The sequence below is a fragment of the Neolamprologus brichardi genome, chromosome 11 (assembly GCF_056152115.1).
Source record: "Neolamprologus brichardi isolate AB-2024 chromosome 11, ASM5615211v1, whole genome shotgun sequence".
Taxonomy (NCBI): domain Eukaryota; kingdom Metazoa; phylum Chordata; class Actinopteri; order Cichliformes; family Cichlidae; genus Neolamprologus; species Neolamprologus brichardi.
Window position 1 is genome coordinate 24,425,956 of NC_142114.1, and position 19,238 is coordinate 24,445,193.

At 37.9% G+C, this 19,238-nt stretch overlaps 1 protein-coding gene across 2 annotated transcripts in view; it reads left to right on the top strand.

Moving 5' to 3' along the window:
• Positions 1-19,238, top strand: part of atg5 (ATG5 autophagy related 5 homolog (S. cerevisiae)) — a 46,373-nt gene that overhangs the window by 22,646 nt on the left and 4,489 nt on the right. For both annotated transcript variants that reach the window (XM_006791788.2, XM_006791789.2), the window contains exon 7: positions 221-338. In XM_006791788.2, coding sequence (XP_006791851.1) covers positions 221-338 — 118 coding nt within the window. The remainder of the gene's footprint in view (positions 1-220; positions 339-19,238) is intronic.

Consider the following 19,238-nt stretch of genomic DNA (forward strand, 5'->3'; position numbering starts at 1 on the left):
TGGGTAGAACAAAAAACAATTGAACACTCAGTCATGGATTGGCCTCTCCAGAGGCATTACTGAACAGAACAGAAGGCAGCCAACATCCAAAGAAGAGCAATGAATGTCCGTCAAGAAGCCCGGAGAACTATTACCGAAGACTTTGATGTTAAACTCAAATTTCATGTTTGATATACTATAGTTATGATTCTATACTTTCCTCTACTCTCATTACTTACAGGCAATGAGCGATAGGCCATTCATCCAGAAGCTGTTTCGACCAGTTTCACCTGAAGGCAATGCATACACCCTTGGTGACCTGCTAAAGGAAATGTACCCAGCTGCTATAACAAATGATGGTAAGTGGTACACACGGGCGAGTTCGAAGTGAGGGAGTGGGTGAAATGTTTTGTTTTTGTAGTCAGCAGCATAGTCACATTTTCACTCATCTCCTTAATAACAGATAATGGCAATGCCATCAGGAATAATACAAGCATAACATCACTAACATAAACACACAAGACCGACATCGCCACCAGTTAACACAAGAAGTAACAGAATGTGTTATCTTTGGTTTTCTTATCAAATGTGGGTCATGCCATATTCCAGAAGTGAGAGGAGAAAAGAAAGGATCCCTTCTTCTTCTTTTTTTTATGCTGCTACATGAGACATGTCTGAGATTCATTCTCAGAGATAATAAAGTAATATAACCATGAGATGGTCTCGGTGAAAAAAAATAGTGGTAGTTGCCAGAAAATGTGAATAGATATGGGGATGGGTAGATAAAGAGTTGTGAGTCATTAAGGCTATATTCACACTGCAGGTCTTAATGCTCAGTTCCAATTTTTTGATCAAATCTGATTTTTTTTGTGTGGTTGTTCACACTGCAAATAAAATGTGACAGCAAACACGCTCTAGTGTGAACGGTTCACGGCTCTCAAAGCAGCCCGCATGCGCAAAAGAACACGTCACACACAACGCGCTTTGCTTACGGAAGTAAAAGTGGGGGCTACAGAGCTAGTAGGTGTTGTTGCAGCCGTCTAACAATCTTTGCACAGTCGAAACCAACAGAATTTTGACAAATTAATTAGAGAAAGAAAAACACTGAGAAAAAAGAGAGCCCATGTTTTAACAATGGGCTTGTTTGGAGCAGGGGCTGCTACCTCCGTGCAGAGGTATATATGGACACGGAGTCGTTTAGCTTGAATAGAATTGTCTCCCCATATGCCTCGCTCCGTCTCCAGTTTCCGCTGCCATGCTTTCTCTTTTGTCTTCTCCGGCGCTGATAATTGGCGCCTGTCTTGTGTCAGTGACGTAAAAGACGGATTTAATGCGACACGACCATTCAAACAGCAGTCGCTTTCTAAAACGTCAGATATGTATCGGATTCAGTGACCCCGCTCGGATTTCAAAATATCGGATTTGTGCTGTTCAAACTGTCATACCATGATCGGATATGGGTCGAATAGGGTCAAAAAAGTCGGATTTGATGCGCTTTCGCCTGCAGTGTGAACGTAGCCTAAGAGACAAAGTCATGTGACGGTAAAGTCTTGAGGTGAGCTGTAATCTTAATAGGGGGGGGGGGGGGGGGGGGGGGGAGATGTTTGGTACTGTATTAATAATAAATGTACAAATGACAAACACCTGTTTCTCACTGTCAAATGTATGATTTTTACAGTGGGTTTTCAGTAAAAGAATTTATTTTTATTTTATGTTTTTTAAAAAGAACATATTCTGCCATTTAACAATAACTTTTCACAGGAAAGTGTGCAATGAGCTAACGGAAACTTTTCTCTTCTTGTGCACATTTAAGAGTCATGCTGAAAGACTTCTTTCATTTCCCACAGCAGAATTTCTTCATCTCTAGAGAAAACTGAAATGCATTGTTGAAATTAGACTTCTTTTTTATATTAGAATATACCAGGGATTCAGTGTGTTGTTGAACCTCTTAACACTGACAGAAAGCGTCATTTTCACTGGTCTAGTCCACTTGAGATCAAAGTGGGCTATATTTGGGCCACGATGTAAAATGAGTTTGACATGCCTGTGTTGCCTGTGTTACAGTTTTAAGAATAAGGAGAGAAATGGATCAATATGCTGAGATTTACTTACTTTATGTCCAGGTTTTGGGGCAGTAATCTGAGATGTCTGCTAAGGCCACAATATGATATTTTGAGCTCTGGAACCTAAAGATAATGGATATGTTCTGTAAAGTGACCACTTTTTTATTATTATTATTATTATTTTTTTTTAAATAAAGTGAACTGAAAGAGCAATGCCAGTTGCATATACATAAAATGACACCTAGTGTGGTATAAAGGCTTTGTTCACCTGTGGCATACACAGTTTACTTGCAGCTGTGATGGAGGCATGGAAATAATGAAAGAAGAGATAAGAGGAGAGGAGGAGAAAGAGAGCAGCAGCAGCAGTCTAAACAGGCAGTGTCTGCGCAGGAGGAGAGAGGAAGTAGATAAGGACACAATAGTGTGTTAGGACAGAGGACCCACAGGAAACTCACCTGCATGAAAGAGACAAAACCATTAACAGCCCCCCTTCTCCCTCCGTCTGCCTAACTGTCTATTTAACATTCACTCTCTTTCTGTCTCGTCCTGATTGTTTACATTTAGGGCTTTCCGCAAGGATATAGAGCAGCCAATGAAGAAAACTAGCCAGCTAGGGACGTGTAGGTCCCCCAAAATAAAAACATGGCCTTAAAAGTAAAAATCTGGCCAATATGTTCACATGGACCTATTACTTTTTGTTAAGTTCTCTCTTTCTCTTATATTTCAAATAACTAAACTACGGACGACAAGTGACTGTTTTTACTTTGTTTTTAGCAACAATGACGGTAAACCCAGCGTGTGGCTCTGCCGTCCACTTATTTTCTACATAAACCTTTCACAATAAAGCTGAAGATCTTGTTGAGGTTTTTCAAAATTAACTGAAATGATGACAAACAGAAGGACCAGTCAAAACAAATCAAGAACCTTATTTCTAAACGAGGGGCTACCTCTGACATGGACATGGTTTGGTTCTGAAAAATGGGACATGGACAGAAAAGAGCCGTCAGGTGCTCAAAATAAACCTTAGACTCAAATGTTAGAACAGGCTTTTTCCAGCAGCATGCCATGTAATAAATATTCACAAAGAAAATGGCGGCTGTTACAACTTATGTCTAAAATGTAGTTTCATGTAGGGCTGTGCAATATGTCCAAAATCTCATATCCTGATTTAAGACATCTATCGTCCCAATAACGATATAAATCACAAAAATGTAACATTTTCTGTAAATTCAGTGAAACTCGGGCAGCTCGACTTGCGTGAAGAGTTTCCAGCTGGGCATCGTGTACCTGGAGTCGAGTGTTTTAACCGATGCATGAAACAATACATTTTTAGACACAAGTTGTAACGGCCGCTGTTTTCTTTGTGAGTATTTATTACACAGCGTGCTGCGGGGAAAAGTCTGTTTGAAGGTTTGAGTCTAAGGTTTATTTTTTAGCACCTGGCGGCTCTTTTTTTCTTCTCATCGGTAAACACTCTGCATACTCTTTCACGTGATTCAGTTTATTTTGAAAAGTCTCAACAGGATCTTGAGCTTTATTGTGAAAGGTTTATGTGGAAACTAAACAAGCGGACATGCAATGGTTTTACTGTCGTTGTTGCTAACGACAACACATAAAAACAGGCGCTTGTCCGCCTGTAGTGTGGTTATATTAAATATAAGAGGAAGAGAGAACTTTAACAAATTAATATAGCCACTACAGTGACCATCAAAACCATGAAAAAATATTGCCGTAAACAGTTTATTTTGCGACACCACGAAACAAACGATAGTTTTAAATGAAACGATAGATGTTTTTATATTGTCATCCGATGTACATCGTTATATCAAACAGCACTAGTTTCATGCATCGGTCAAAACACTCGACTCCAGGTAGACGACGCCCAGCTGAAAACACTTCACTCAAGCTGAGTTGCCTGAGATTCACAGAATTTACAGAAAATTTTTGTGATATATATCATTGTCGGCATGATAAATGTGTTATATCGGGATATGAGATTTTGGTCATATCATATCCTAAATACACCCTTTTTAAAGAAAATAAACAGGATTAAATGCACAATAGCACTAAAAAAGCTTGATTATCATCATATTTTAAATCTCCTAAAGTATGTAAGTAGTTTTATTTCGGCACCAAGCCACTGCAAGATTTGCTTGTATCAAAGTAACCCAAGATGTTAGATTTTCCCAATTCTATACAACAAATAACACAGCACACAAAACACATCTTTTGCAGCTAGTACACTCAAAAATAATTCAAATAAAACAATAGAGTAGTGCTTTTTAGTATATGTCGACAAAAATGGTGCTAAGGGTTTAGGGTGTGATGCCAGCTTCTTCACTGTTTTGGTTTACCCTCACCCCTCTATAGCCTCAAAGCCCAGTTGAACAAAGCCTTTAACATCCATTGTACATTACCCACTTATCAGTAAATGGGAAAACACAAAGCACAAGATATTTCCTTTAAGAGTTGGTTAAGCCCAAAAGCAGACTTAAAAGTAAGTAAATATTGGAGATAGAGAGGTAGCGCCCTACCTGCTACAGAGCATAGCCATTAACTTTACGTTCCAGAGCCAAAAATAAGGTGTTGGGGCCTTAGCAGCAATATGGTCAAATATATTGTTTGGAGCGCCCAGCATGGACAGGAATTGAAATCACTATATCAGAGGAACAGCATAAGTGGAGCAGTTTGGAGACAAACTAAGAGAGGCAGGGCTGAGACTGTTTGAACTTGTATAGAGGATGGAAGAATGTATAAAGTAAAGGATGCTGAATATGGAGCTGCCAGGCGTTAGGAATAGAAAAATGCCACAAAGAAGATTTGTTGATGCAGAGAGCCAGTGAAGGAGAACATGTTAGTTGGTGGAGCATGTTAGGGACAGGCTGCTATGGATACAGATGATCTGCTGCAACAACCCCTAAAGTCAGCGGGCCAAAATCATGAGTTGTATGAGTTCTTAGAGTTTTAAGATTGGATAGTGTTGTAGTGTGGCTGTAAGGTTGCGCACTGCGTTTCTGTGGCAGATTATGAATTGTAACAGAGAATGACAAAAGTGGATGGTGTGCACTTGTCATTTGTTGTCTAACAGAGTCTCGGGATTACCAAGAAATTCTTCTGACCTAGTATTAATAACTAAAGCTTTAAGTGAAAAAAGTAATTCAGAAATCATAATCTGTCCTTGTACAGTGCATGTCTTTTGTGTTGTCATAGTTTCACAGCCTTTAGAGGCTTGAAACTCGTCAAGTACAATGTCTTTGGTTTCAGTGAAATAAAGCCAAGACGCGGCATCTCTGTACTGCGCCGTAACAGCTGTCATAGTTTCCGTCACAGTTTAAGAAAGTTGTTAGAGGTTCATTTTATATGCATTGTAGTCATTGCCGTATTTTAAGGTTTGCTTAAAAAATTTTGACTGTTTGAAGAATGGGACGTAGTGGCAGATAAATCTTCTTCCTTGTTCTTCTTTGCTTTTTGTTTTTCTGTCTGTATAGTTTTCCTAATCTAAGGCTCCTTTTTCCTCTTTGATCATCTATCTCTATCTCAGGTGTAGTCTTCATCTTCCCTGTCTGCTTTCGATGTCTTTCATGTCTTTGACGTTAAATCTGCTTTTCTTTGCTCTCCTCCCTCCCAGAGGGGTCCGCCAGCCTGCTTTCTTGATCAAGGTGAAAGTGGCCTTTTGTCTCTTGTCGTTTGTTTGGTTTCCACGTCTTCCTTGGCTGCTAGATGAGTTGGGTGATAGCCAGGGATTATGGCGGCATGTTTGGATTAGTGAGACCGGGACTTGTGTTCAGCAACTGGGTGGGGTGGTGATGTTTGGGGGGAGGGGGTTTGCTGGTACTATTCTTGAAGAGTTCAGAGAACCTTTCTCTTTTTATGCCGGCACTCGAACAAAAAGAAAATCTGGGGTGCTCTACATCTGTGTGATCTTTCAAACATCAAATAACAAGGGTTTTTCAAACAAACTCCTCCTCTGTTATGTCTGAGAGAGGATTGGTGCTGACCCTGCTAGGATCCAGAAACCAGTTGTAGTAAACAAATGGAGGTGGCTTGAATTAAGACATACAAAAAGGGGATTCCCAAATCATTCTCTGTGGTGGCCGAAAAACCTGATTTGCCGTTAGGCTTTCGTTCCCTCCACACTGCGGGAAACAAACCCAAAGCAACATTTTCCTGTAAGCAGCGGTCAACACTGACGTGTGTTGAAGCTGTCTCATCTATTTAGGTTTTTTTTTTCTTTTTTTGGTCCCAGGTGTGTTACTGAGCAAGCTTTTGTTAGGAATTTAGCTTAGGTTTGCCACAGAAATCACAGCCTGAAGGGTGACGCTGCCCACACATGACATGTGTTTGACAGACAGTTCTTGTAAGTGAAGTTGCAGGTTTTTATCGGAGGCGAGCACAATCATGAAAAACCCTTGCATTGATTATTGTCCATGAATAATCGTAGGAAAACCCCTACCTCATCATAGCCCCCACAGCCCCACCCTGACCAACCCCCCTCTTATTTGAGTGACAAATCCACATAGTGATCTCTCAGCGCACCCTCTTTCCTCCTCCCACATTCACCCATTTCAGTAACATATTTGGTACAGCCCACTCACTATTGGCAGGCTTCCCCATACGGTTCGGCTTGGTTCGGAGGCTCGAGGGGAAGTGTAGGTTTCGGTGTCTGTTTTGATACAGCAGATATAGTGGGTTATGGTTCATGTGCGGGGGCGTCTGAGATGTGCACTAGACAGGGGAATTCAGAATGGCTTGAAAGCCTGCTTGATGACTCTTTCTATTGTTGATTAAAATGTGGTCAGCTGAGATCTTCTGCTTTCTAATTCTATCCGTACAGCTTTACTGTAAAAGACTGCGATGCCTGTGAATGTTTTGATAAAAATTTCTATTGCCTTGTACACCTTAAGCAAATGGAAACACAAATGCACTGCTGGTGCTGGTAGGATCGGTGATGTTAAAATTTGGTCATGTACAAGGTTTTTCCACCTCCTTCAAGAGTCTTAAATATGCATTTATGAATAAGAGGAGCTAACAAAATACTGTATTATAATTATAATACAGTATTTTGTACTGTATTATAATTACGGTACAAGATTTAAATGTTTTAAATCTAAATTTTCAGAGTAAATTCTCAGCACACAATGCTGCTTTTTTCACCCCCTGTATAGATATATATCATTCATTTTGCATTGAGACCATGTTTCTGTTTGCCTAATCCTTTCAGACTGTTTTTGTCTAGTCTTCACAAGGTGTTAAAAAGACATAGCTCAGATGAAAAACACATGAACAAAATATTGCATCTTGTCATTATTTATTTAATTAAAATATCAAGACAAAATGCACAAGCACATACCATGATTCAGTTACTTGTAAAACCACTTTTAGCAGTAATAACTTGACGTAAGCCTCATTATATATTATATAGTAATACAGCCTCAAAATTACAGCACTATATTTAAACGAAATTGATAATAGTATTTCTGACAATATGGACGTTTTGGACGTGATGTCACGGGCACCATATTGGATGTGATAAGTGGTAGCGATCATATCCTGTCACTCATAAAGTTTACATAGAAATTATGGCTACTTCTTTTTTTCTGCCTCACAATCTCCCTATATTCTGCATCAAGGACAGAAAGAGGGTTTTTTAATCACTTTTCTGTTTCAGTCTCACTCATGAACTGAAGTTTGGGTTCTAACATCAGAAATCTTATATGAACATATTTAATTAAATTTTGATATTATCACAATAAGTTATCATCAGCAGATAAGTCATGCAACCCTCCCATCTTTGGACAGCTGACTGTTGATGGCTAATCAACAACATAACTCTACAAGGTAACATCATGTCAGCTAGCATTAGACTCTAGCGTCTTAAAAGTTTTAACTACTTTACCTTTGATCAGCATTTTGATTACGTCTCATCATTTATTTGTTAAGTGCAAGTCTGCTCATGATAGAGCCACGTCAAAAAAGTTCCTGTGTTAATCGTGAATAGGGGTGAACTATTCACGGATAATACGGGTAAACTAACAGCAGTGCTTACTGACAGAAAATTATGGATATCTTTAACAAGTTACCTCAGTATTATTGTTGTTAATCACAAATAAGCTATGTTGACAGTTTAAAGGATAATGCACAGATGTATCAATATCAAAATGGAATAAAAATTAGGTAAATACTAGGGGTGCAATGATACACAAAATTCACGGTTCGGTTCGATACTTTGGTGTCACGGTTCGATATTTTTTCGATACAAAAAAATGTTCATGTTTTTTTAATTTGTCATTTATTAAAATTATAAATATATATTTTAACTCAAAAGTACAGTTTTTAAATTTAATGTTGCTGAAACAACAAAGTAATAAAAAAAAATAAATCTATCTGATCGAGAAATCACTCATCTTTGGAAAAGAGAGTTTATTACAGAGAAATGGCTCTTTCCAAAATAAAAGCTATACTATACGCTTCTTCTGGGGTATACTCTTAGCAGCATATTAAACATATCAGGTCCCCATAAGGAGAATCATGTGCTAACGGCTGTCTAAATGACTCGGGTAAAGTTTGTAGCATGCGTGCTTGTTGTTTTTGTCTGCTTCCACTTGTCTTTGCACTAGGATGATGTCTGAGTAAATGTGTAGTCATATTCATTGTGTTCCCACTAGTGCTGTCAGCGTTAATCTGAAATGACGTTAACACCACAACACGGCAAATCTCCTTTAACGAGCTACCGCGGATTGCCCCGTGCATGGGGCTGGACAGCGACAACACTTTAACGAGCAAACTGCGCTAACGCAATAGTTCCCACCCATGTAATTGAGCATTGCGTGGCACGCAGTGAACATTGTAAAGTGAATGGCAATTTCCACCCATCTTTTCCAGTTTTACTGTCAATGATGACGCAATTCAAAGTGTGAATTTTTTACCACAAGGTGCCACCAGCAGCAGCAGCAGCATTATGGTGCAATAGACACTGCAACTTCAAGTGTAAAAGTATAAAATAACACTTTAGTTTTACCAGCCTGTGTAGGATTTTCATATAATTAAAAACACAAAACAACAACAATAACTCTTGCACACTGACTCACGTTCTGTTATCACATTGAAATTACAAAATTTGGTCCTGCTGGCCTTCAAACGTATTAGCAGTAAATGATGCAAGAATTGCACTTTTTCTTTCTTTTAGCAAACCTGCCATGCATTCAGGTGTGAATGACTAATTTGCCACATAATAAAATTGAAACTGGGATGTTGTAACTTGAATTGAGCTCTTTAATCAGCTGCTTTTCTACCGTGTAATTTTGTGATTAATTTCCAGCTACAGTTTGTTCTTACTGTCATATGAAGTGATAATTTATGAGCTCTCCAGCAATGGTCTGTTGAGTCATTTGCTTACACATGGGCCGCACATCACCAGCTTCTAGCGTCTCTTCTATGGAATTATTGACATAAATATGGTACCATACTCCTCCCTCATAATCTGGTTGTACTTGATGTTGAGTCTTTGCCATCTGTTGAAACAAATTTGTTGTTTACACCTGTAGTGGCAACACTTTCTTTGCATATCTTTCAGAGTATTGTGCTTTGTCAAAGGTTCAAGAAGCTCACTTCTAATTAACAATCATCACAGGCTGACACATCGCTTTCATTCTCAAACATGTCTGGTTTTGTCTTGTTGTTTGTGCGCAAGCAAAAGTAGATACACAGAATCATTATATCACTGATAACTTTACTTAAATTGTTAACACTTTTACATCACGTAAAAATGAATACTTTTATTAATGTGGACAATAGGATCGGGTTATAAGCACTGCTCTCTTGAGGTCCTGCATCAGCATTTTAATTAAAATTGATTTTACGATTAAGATAAATTATAGCTTGAATAAAGTGATATCGATGCATTAAATCCTGAATCGATTTTTAAATCTAAATGTATTTTCCCAGAAACGCCAGAATCTCAGGTTAAAGCTCACAAAACTATTTCAACAACCACCAAACAGCTAAAATGGCAAATGAGAGCAGGTAAACGGATTCCGCACAAAGACAAAAACACGGATCGTTCACCCGATCGTTTAAGCCGACATCTCACAGATTCTGATGCTGGCGGTTTTGTCACTCTCTGACCCAAGTTCAGTGAACCAGCTGCAGATCAAAACTACACTTCACATTTGATAAACATTGTCATTAATTCCCTCTTACTTTTGCTGTTTTGCTTCCACCATAGTAAAATCACACTTCCACCATTATGCTGCTGTTTTCTTTTTCTTTTTTTTTTAATGACCTCCCACAAGAAAGGCTTTATGCTTTTCAATATCCAAGATATGTAAACTTTTACAAATTATCCCAAATTGCAAAATGCTTAGCTTTTTAACTTTGCCCTGCTTCACTTCAGCAGCATCAGTTAATGTTCATATGTTGATTCATGTTTTCCTCCATTTTGGATCTACTGCAGAATATTTTTAACACAGTTATCTGCTATAAAAGGCCAGACCAGGAAAATCTCCTTCATGCTTTTCTGTGTTTTATCCTCAGATACTTTGACACAAAGGCATCTGCCGTGATGCTCACACCTCTAAAGTCTCACAAGTGTCAGCTTTGTTTTTATACATTGATATAAAAATATGCATATGTACTGATAAATGATCAGAATTATAATATTTCTGACTGTCTGAGTCAAAATTGCTCAAGCAACCCAGCTATAATTTCAATCCAGCTGAAGTCTGGAGTTCAGGCTATTACAACATATTATTTCTTCATTTTATTGGTTGTTATGTATATTTATTGGTATGCTTTGGATTATTTTTCTGTTGCATGGTTTTTGGCAAGTTTTAGTTGTAGATGGCCCCACAGTTGACCCAAGGATTCTTTGGTATACAGAAGAGTCCATGGTTTATTCAATGACTGCAAGGTGCGCAGGTCCTGTGGGGGATTCCCCTGGCAATCCACACTTGTTCATTCCTTTTCATGATTTGACTGTCATGAATTACAGGATTTAACATGTTAACTGAGGCCTCTAAAGTCTGAAATGTAGCTCTGTCTTGTTTTTGGGTGGGTTTTTTTTTTTTTTTTGGAAAGTTCTCTTTCATCTTTCTCACTTTATAGCTTGATTTTTGCTAAATAACCAAGGTCAGAAAATCCTAGAAAGTCAATTTGGTTCATCTATAAACGGTGTTATCAGTAACAGAAATGTTTCATTCAAGTGACTTCATTAGTGTCAGCTGACTGCAGCTTTCCCCAGCCTCGTAAATAGCATCGTTGCACAACATTTAAAACTAGCACCATTGCTTAACAGAGAATTCTCATGGTCATTGAACAGTGATCATGAGAATCTGCATATTGATGATCATGAAACTGAGCTCATGGCTCATTGTTAGGTAACGGCACTAGTTTCAGTTGTTGTGCAACTGTACCGTGTATAACTTTGGGGAAACCTGCTGTCAGCTGAGACTGAGGAAGTCACTTAGAAATGTGATACAGCGTTCCTCTCATTGAAAATGCTGCGTCCAGATGAACAAAACCAGCTTTGTGGGACTTTTTCACTGTAGGGTAACAAACTTCAAATTGTGTGATCTGTTATAACCCCACTGATGGACAGCAACAATTGCTTCTCTAAGACCATGTCTTTTCATTGTGTTAATACACATCTGAATGCTGCAGACCAGCAACACTGCCACCATAAGTAAAAGTAGCCACTTCAGGTCATTGAAGTATTACTATGAGTGATACGTTTAACCAAAATGTAAACTCTGTAGGGACGTGTTTCTTTTGCAAAACCATGGCACTAAACTCCTTGAGATAGGGTTACAGTAACTTATTCTAAATGGATATTTCTCAGTCTATTTTTAAATATACAATCACATTTAATTTGATTTGTCAAAGGAGTTATAAACTATGGATAATGGGATATCATTTAGGACAGTGAAATTTTCATTGCAGTAATCACAATACAGTGATGTTAATAAACTCAACCACCGTATTGCAGATTTTAAACAGAGATCATTTTTAATGTGATTGCAAGTTTGTGCTTGTTTTATATTTAAAGCGGTAATCAAAATGTCCTAAAGCTTTTGTAGTGTTGCCGACCAGTTTATGTTATGCTGAGGTTGCATTAATTCAAAAGTCAAGTCAGTTTTACATGTATGGGCTAAAATTAGGTTTGTATTTTTCGTACATTAAACAAATAAAAACTCAGTCCACAAAAAATAATGTGGATGGAGTGTTTTTGTTTCTGACTCAAATGTGTCTCTAGCAGTGTTTTCAGAAGCTCAGTGTGTGGTAAAGATGATTAATTTCTATCAACACACTTATGATTAAGATATATTATTTCGCATTGTTTCTAATCACATTTCTTGTGCTGCTGCAGGTTAACGGTTAACATTTGAAAACCATAGCTTTTATCAAAGGTCAGTGGTTTTGTAGAAAAAGATATTGAAACTCTAGCGTTCAGGGTCATTATCTAACATACTGCCTACTTTATTTCTATTATGTACAGGGGCTTCATATACCCATATGACTGAGCAGAAGTTAAAAGATGTTAGAATTATAGTTTAAAGAAATAATTTGCTAAATCAAAAGTTCACAGTAAGATCCAATAAAATGTTTTAAGCAATATTTTTCTACATACAGTGGAACCCCGACTTAAGAATACCCCATTTAACAAAAAATTCAAGTTACGAAGGCACTTAACGGCAATATTTCTACCCGTGTTACGGCAAAATGCCCGCGTAACGAAATCCGCTGGCTCTGATTGGCTGAGCCCAGAATGCCTACAATGCCTTCCGAATCATGTGACAACCCCCTTGGCTTTCGTACATGCGCTTCACTGTTCCACTTGAACGACATATTGTTGTTGCAGTTAGCAATTAGCCTATAGCCTATCGTTCACTCAAAAGGCGCAATGGGTGCTTCGACTTACGAAATTAATTCGTTCCCGAGGGTCGTTCGTAAGTCGAAGATTTTCGTAAGTCAGGGTTCCACTGTATTGTAAATTTTCTATACTATCTGTGGTGCTAAACCCAAATCATATAGGTACAATGTTGAATACCTAAAAAGAAAATGGATAGCATCTTCACAAAACCTAATAAAAATCAGTTTCACCAATTTATTTTGGCCATGTCAACAGACATGTTAATAGTTCAGCCTTGCAGCCTTCATCAGAACATTAGGTCATTTTATTTGTGTACACCTTTGTTTTTAATTACTATCCTATTTTCAGAATATACATAAATCTTTGAATCTGTGAAAATGTCATGACATAAATTACATGAATAACAAATTATTAACGGTGTATTAAAATGTGTCAGACAGTAACATTACATGATGACTTTTCTTCAAACATGTAATCAGAGGCCACTTTATTAGGTACACCTCGCTAGTACAGGTTTGGACACCCTTTTGTCTTTATAACTGCCCTAGTACTTGGTGGCGTACATTCGGTAAGGTGCTTTGAAAATTTTTTAGAGGTGTTTTTTTCATAATATTAACATCCCACATTTACTGCAGATTGCTTGACTACACATCTAAGATGTGAATCTCCCGTTTCACCACATCCTAAAGATACTCCATTGGACTGAAATCTGGTGACTGTGGAAGCCATTTTAATAATTATGTTCAAGAAACCCGTTTGACATTATTTGACCTTTGTGACATTGTGTTTCATCTTGCTGGAAGCAGCCATCAGATCATGGGTACATGAGCAACAATGTTTAGGCAATGCTGTGGTGTTCACCTTATGTCACCCCCAAAGGATTTGTGTCTTTGTTTTCAGGGATTGAATAGGTGAACTTTGTTAAGCAAGTGTAGTAGTAGTAGTAGTAGTAGTAGTAGTACCATTGTATGCAATGAGCACTGTCCAAAGCAGACGGGCCTCTGACCTCTGACACCAACAAGGCATTTTGACACAGGTATACCTAATAAAGTGTCCATGAGCGTGCACTATACTGAACCTTTTTTAAATAGTCACACAGCGATCTTTGTGTGTTGGCTGTCAAGGCATTTTTCAGTTATTGTATTTATATGTACTGTAACTTGTTAGACGAAATTCCTGCATGCATACTTCAGTACATCAGTAAGATTTCCAGAATACTCACAGAAAGTGTTTCCATGTGGAGAGTTGGACTCGCCAGCTTTCATTCAGTAGCTAGGTAGTCATTTTTATCCACCAGTTAGTCATTAGTAATTCATTCTGTCAGCCAGAAAGTCTGACCAGCTGCCAGTCATGCAGTCAGCCGCTGTTTGCTGTGAGGAGACTGCAGCATTGCGGTCTTTCTAAATAGTGTTTGGCCGCGCTTGGTTGACAAAACATGTTCTCTTGGCCAGCAGTTGGGTACTACTCAACCACAGGGTGTGTGTGTATGTCAGCAAACAAATTACTCTTTTTTTTTTCCTTTTCATATAGATACTGTTTATTTGCTGTGTAAACGAGTTATTATTAATGAACTGATTTGGATTTGGAGTGAGCCAACTGAGCACTTACTATTAAACCATAAGCTCTCTGTTTGGTCTTTTTAGCAGGTGTGGTCATGATTTCTGGACATGGAAAATCTTCCACTAAGCAACTTCCACTACAGAGATTTAAAGATATTTACAATCATCACTGATTACTTTTCTTGGATTTTTTTTCCTTTGGACAAAACATTTTTCCAAACATATTTTTCCAAAAATACTGAAGTAATGGATCGTTATCTTGTTGTCTGTAAAAAGTACTTATGAAAATCAGAAGCTGGAATTACACACTACAGTATAGTAATGTAGTTTAATTATACAATTTAAAATGCTGATGACAGGGAAAAAAAGCAGGTGATTTATTACTTAACAGTAGAGCTGCTGGATATTGATGACTAGATCTGCGTGTTAACTCTTGTCAGCTGGCTTCAAAAAGATCTTTTCCTGGTGTTAATGGTCAGAGCTGTCACACGAATAATTCACAGAACTGTATTAGTCAAATCCGGAAAACACCACTTTTAAATCTCTATTCCTGTACGATATTCCTCAGCATTGTTTTTTTTTTCTGTACGTGACACATCTTCTGACGGTTATACCTGTACTTCTGGTTGCTTGAGGGGGAATCAAACTCTCCACCTTGAATGTAACCACCTTTTTTCTTGGCATTAAAAAACAGGTTAGTGTTGTTGTTTGTGTCACTGCCAGAATGCTTGCTCATGGGTCATTTAACCTCAGTTTGAAGGGATTTCTTTCTAACAAGACATTGTGGACAACCCATTCTTACCCTTTTTAATGGTCTTTACCTCACAAATAACTCATTTCACCTTTTGCTTCACTCAGCAGTTCATGACAAGTAACTTGGTCTTGCTCTCATGAGAGAGAGCTTAAGAGTTGCTGGTTTTACCATGACTTCATTTTCCTAGCTTGTGTGTCTTACTGTGGTGTTTCAAAATGTTAAGCAGGAACCAAACTAACCTGCTAAAATGCCACAACCTCACAGTGGTAACCAGCAACTCCATTTTCTGCGAGGTAAATGGAGTTGCATGTTTCTACAAATCAACAAACTATGCAAAACTTATGTAAAACTATATATGCATCCATATTGGCACACATGCATTTTTAACATCAAGTTAAATTCCAATTTCAATATTCAAATGTTATTTACCACTATACCTGTGTTGTGCTCCTTTGTGCTGCAAGGGAACTTTGAGAGCAACCTTGAGATTGAGAGGGTGTGTGGGGGCGGGGTGTGAGTCAGACAGGGTAGTACGCTGGCACGGCTCTCAGAAAAAAAATATGATAATATATTATCAAGCTGTAATAATATAAACTGTAAAAATGTGTCAGCCTATCTTAGAAACTCATTTTCTACCCTGCTCTAGTTCAGAGTTCACATTGTGTGTCTTTCATAACACCTCCGTTTTATATAATTTCCTGGTAAATACCCATGTTTTTTTCAGTGGTTTACTACTAGCGCCTCACAGCGAGAAGCCTCTGGGTTTGAAACTCCTGGTCGGCTGGGGCCTTTCTGTTTGGAGTTCACATGTTTTCCGTGTGCCTGCGTGGGTTTACTCCGACTTCCTCTCCAAATCTAAAGAAATGCATGATTGACTAGTTTTTCTACACTGGTTATAAATGTGTAAAAAGCGCATACTGGTTGGAAAAAAGATGATTGTGGCATTTAATTTGGGTTTTAAAGAGCTCTTTATTAATTATGGTCCATTCCATAATTCTTATGGCATCATCTGAGTCACTAAATGCTTTCTTATGGCTCTGTCACACTAGATTAAAAATAGGATGGCAACCTCCTGGTTAGTAGTTTAAAAAAAAAAAAAAAAAAAACCCTCATCAGTAGTTGTCCGGTGATTGCATTAATTTTTTTTTGCTTTTGGCAACTGATTGTAATTAATTATGGTGATCAGCTGGTCACCCAGAGGTTGCTCATGCTGCCACCGCCATATATCGATCACAAGGAGATTACACGGGTTGGCTGGTGAGAGGCAGCCTGCCTCCAAACAACTGCAATGGCCTTGTGAGGATAAGTTGTACTTCATGCGCATAATAAAATGAACTTGATGAGCAAGAATGTTAGGGGCAAAAGGTAATTTTACTTGCTTTGACAATGTCCTGGTGGCTAAAGGCTATTTTAGCACTCTACAAAGTTCAATTCCTTTGACAGTCTTTTGCTGCATTTTGTGATATTTTGATGTCATCTTAGAAAGTTAAGGATTAAGTGGGTTACATATGCGCTATTTCTATTTCTCTATTTCCTTCTCATATAACACTGGTATGACATGTTTCTGTGGTTCAAAGGAAAAAAGCTTGTTTTAATTAACTGTGTCAATTGTTTTTGGCTTAACATGTGTCAGCTGTTCCAGTGGTGCAGATGTTCGATGTGTTTTTTGCAGACAAAGTCATCCACCCAGGTTGACCTTACTGGCAATTCAGTTTGCCTTTTCCTGCTTTTTTGCTCATGTGTTTCCCAAATACTTTATGAATTTGTGTGGGTTTTAGCGTGACACTGCACACATTCGTCTGACTAATTTGGGTGCAGGTGGTTAAAGTGATGATCTAAAGTAATATTTATGTGTTTGAGTAGCGTATGGATGTATGAGAGTTTTTGGGGGGTGTGGCCCATTGCAAATTTCCCCGATTTCTCATAGTGATACTGTGATAATACGCCTCCTCCACCCCCATCTGCCTTTCTGTTGCCAGGCAAGGGGTAAAGGTTAGTGATGGTTAAGAAATACCACCCAGAAACGTGTTGTGTGTGTGTATGTAGGCGTGTGTGTGTCTGTGTCTGTGAGTGCGTGTAAAGCAGAGAGAGCGCAATTAAATGAGTGAACCAGGGAAAGTGTGTTTTCACTCTTGCTGTCACTTAAGCAGCATCTCACCTTTTACTTTCTGTGCTTTTGAACTAAATTGCACTTTTTCTCATGAATTTTTTCGAGACGTTTTTGCCAAATAGTTTGTTAATCATTGCTCCCCACCCCCCTAACATGGTGTCACAATTATGTACTTCGTTTCACTGTTCACAGTACAAATGAATGCAGATTCAGAATGATCAATTTCAGCCTCTGACGATTTTCACAGGTTCATTGTTTTTTTGGTTTATATTTTAACACATTAAAGATTTCCTGCTCATAGAGGACACTATGGAGAGGATTGTGCATTGTAGGACCTTAATAGGACCTTACTAAAAGGATTTTGTGTGAAGTTTAAACCGAAAGCTGACCTTTCTTAGTTGCATGCTGTACATTCATTATTTCTTTTTTTTTTTCTTTTTTGCGTAACATTTTTCCCCTTTTCAAATTCCTTGTAACACATTTCAGTTCAGCTGTTTTTTTCCTCAACAGCTCATCTGTAAGTAATTGACCTCCACCCAAAGATGATTTTCTTCAGAGTATGGACTCTTCAAATCCCGTCATCAAAGAAGAAATAACATTTAAAAAAGAAAGAAAAGAACAAAAACTTTTGTTTTTTTATCCTCTTTCTTTTTCAGATTGTGGCTAAGTGGTTTGAGCACAGTTAACCAGAGGTGCAAACAACACATCCTTTTAATTTCGCACTTCTTGAATCTTCAAACATTTTTTATTATGTTTAAAATGCATTAATAATGCTATTGTGAGATGATTTATTTAATTAATGAAATTAATTAATTAATTTCATTAATTAATTTAATTCCACTGGAAATGAATGGTGAAAATCATAAATAAATTAAAAATTCAACAAAATAGTTATCACTGTTTAGATACAATTGGTAATGTTTTTTTTAATTATTTTAATTTTACCAACTTGTTTTTTTCCTCTCACATCTACATGGTTTGTACTTTTCTCAAATGCATTTCTAGGTGCTCAGAGGTTTAAAAGAAAAAACACTTAAAAAAAAAAAGAAGTTTTATTTCTGTAAAATAAAGTCCTGTTTAGATGCTTACACATGCACAAACTGTATTCCCCAGACTTCCTGCATGCACATAGCATCAGTTAAAATAAGCATGCAGAGGCCAAGCCTTTCCTCTTTTTTTTTTTTTTTTAATCATCTGCTGGTGTAATCTTATGAACCGTTACTCTAAAATAGCACCTTAGCTATAATGATTAAACAATTCTGGTTTGTTTTGAAGAGTAGTACCAATACTGGATTACATAAAAGCAGTTAAAGAGCTTTTAAATGTAAGTTCCAGCTGCCACCAGTAGAGGCAGCTCACAGGTCTGGCCTAAATGTGCACAGCCTCCATCTTCAGAAGCAAACCTTTGCTGAGAAGTTGCATTGCTTTTTCATTTTAACTTATTGCATGTTTCTGTTTGCCAGTCAGTCAGCAGGTGTGGGGTGGAGTTGCTTCTCAGACCGGCAGTTAACGCTCTGTCTTAACCGTCCTCCTGATATTACGTGGAACTGAATGAGGACAACAGTGTGTGTGTGTGTGTGTGGGTACGTGCGTGTGTGTGTGTGTCTGTGTGAGGACAACAGTGATAGACAGGAAAAGGGCAATCACTGTCTGCCTTTCTCACGCAAAGACAAATGCAAAGTACAAATGGTAAAAAGCTCAAAAACGGTTTCTCAAAAATAAGTTCATGTTTAAAATTTCAAATCTAAACTAAAAGAATTGCAGTGTCATTTCTGCCTGTACGATGAACTGGACCAAAAAATAGTGACTGTTTTTATGTTAATTGACATATTAAACATAGTTTCTGTTTTATGGCCAATTAAAAGTTTGGTCATCTTCTGGCCTGCTCACTGCAAAAATATGTCTT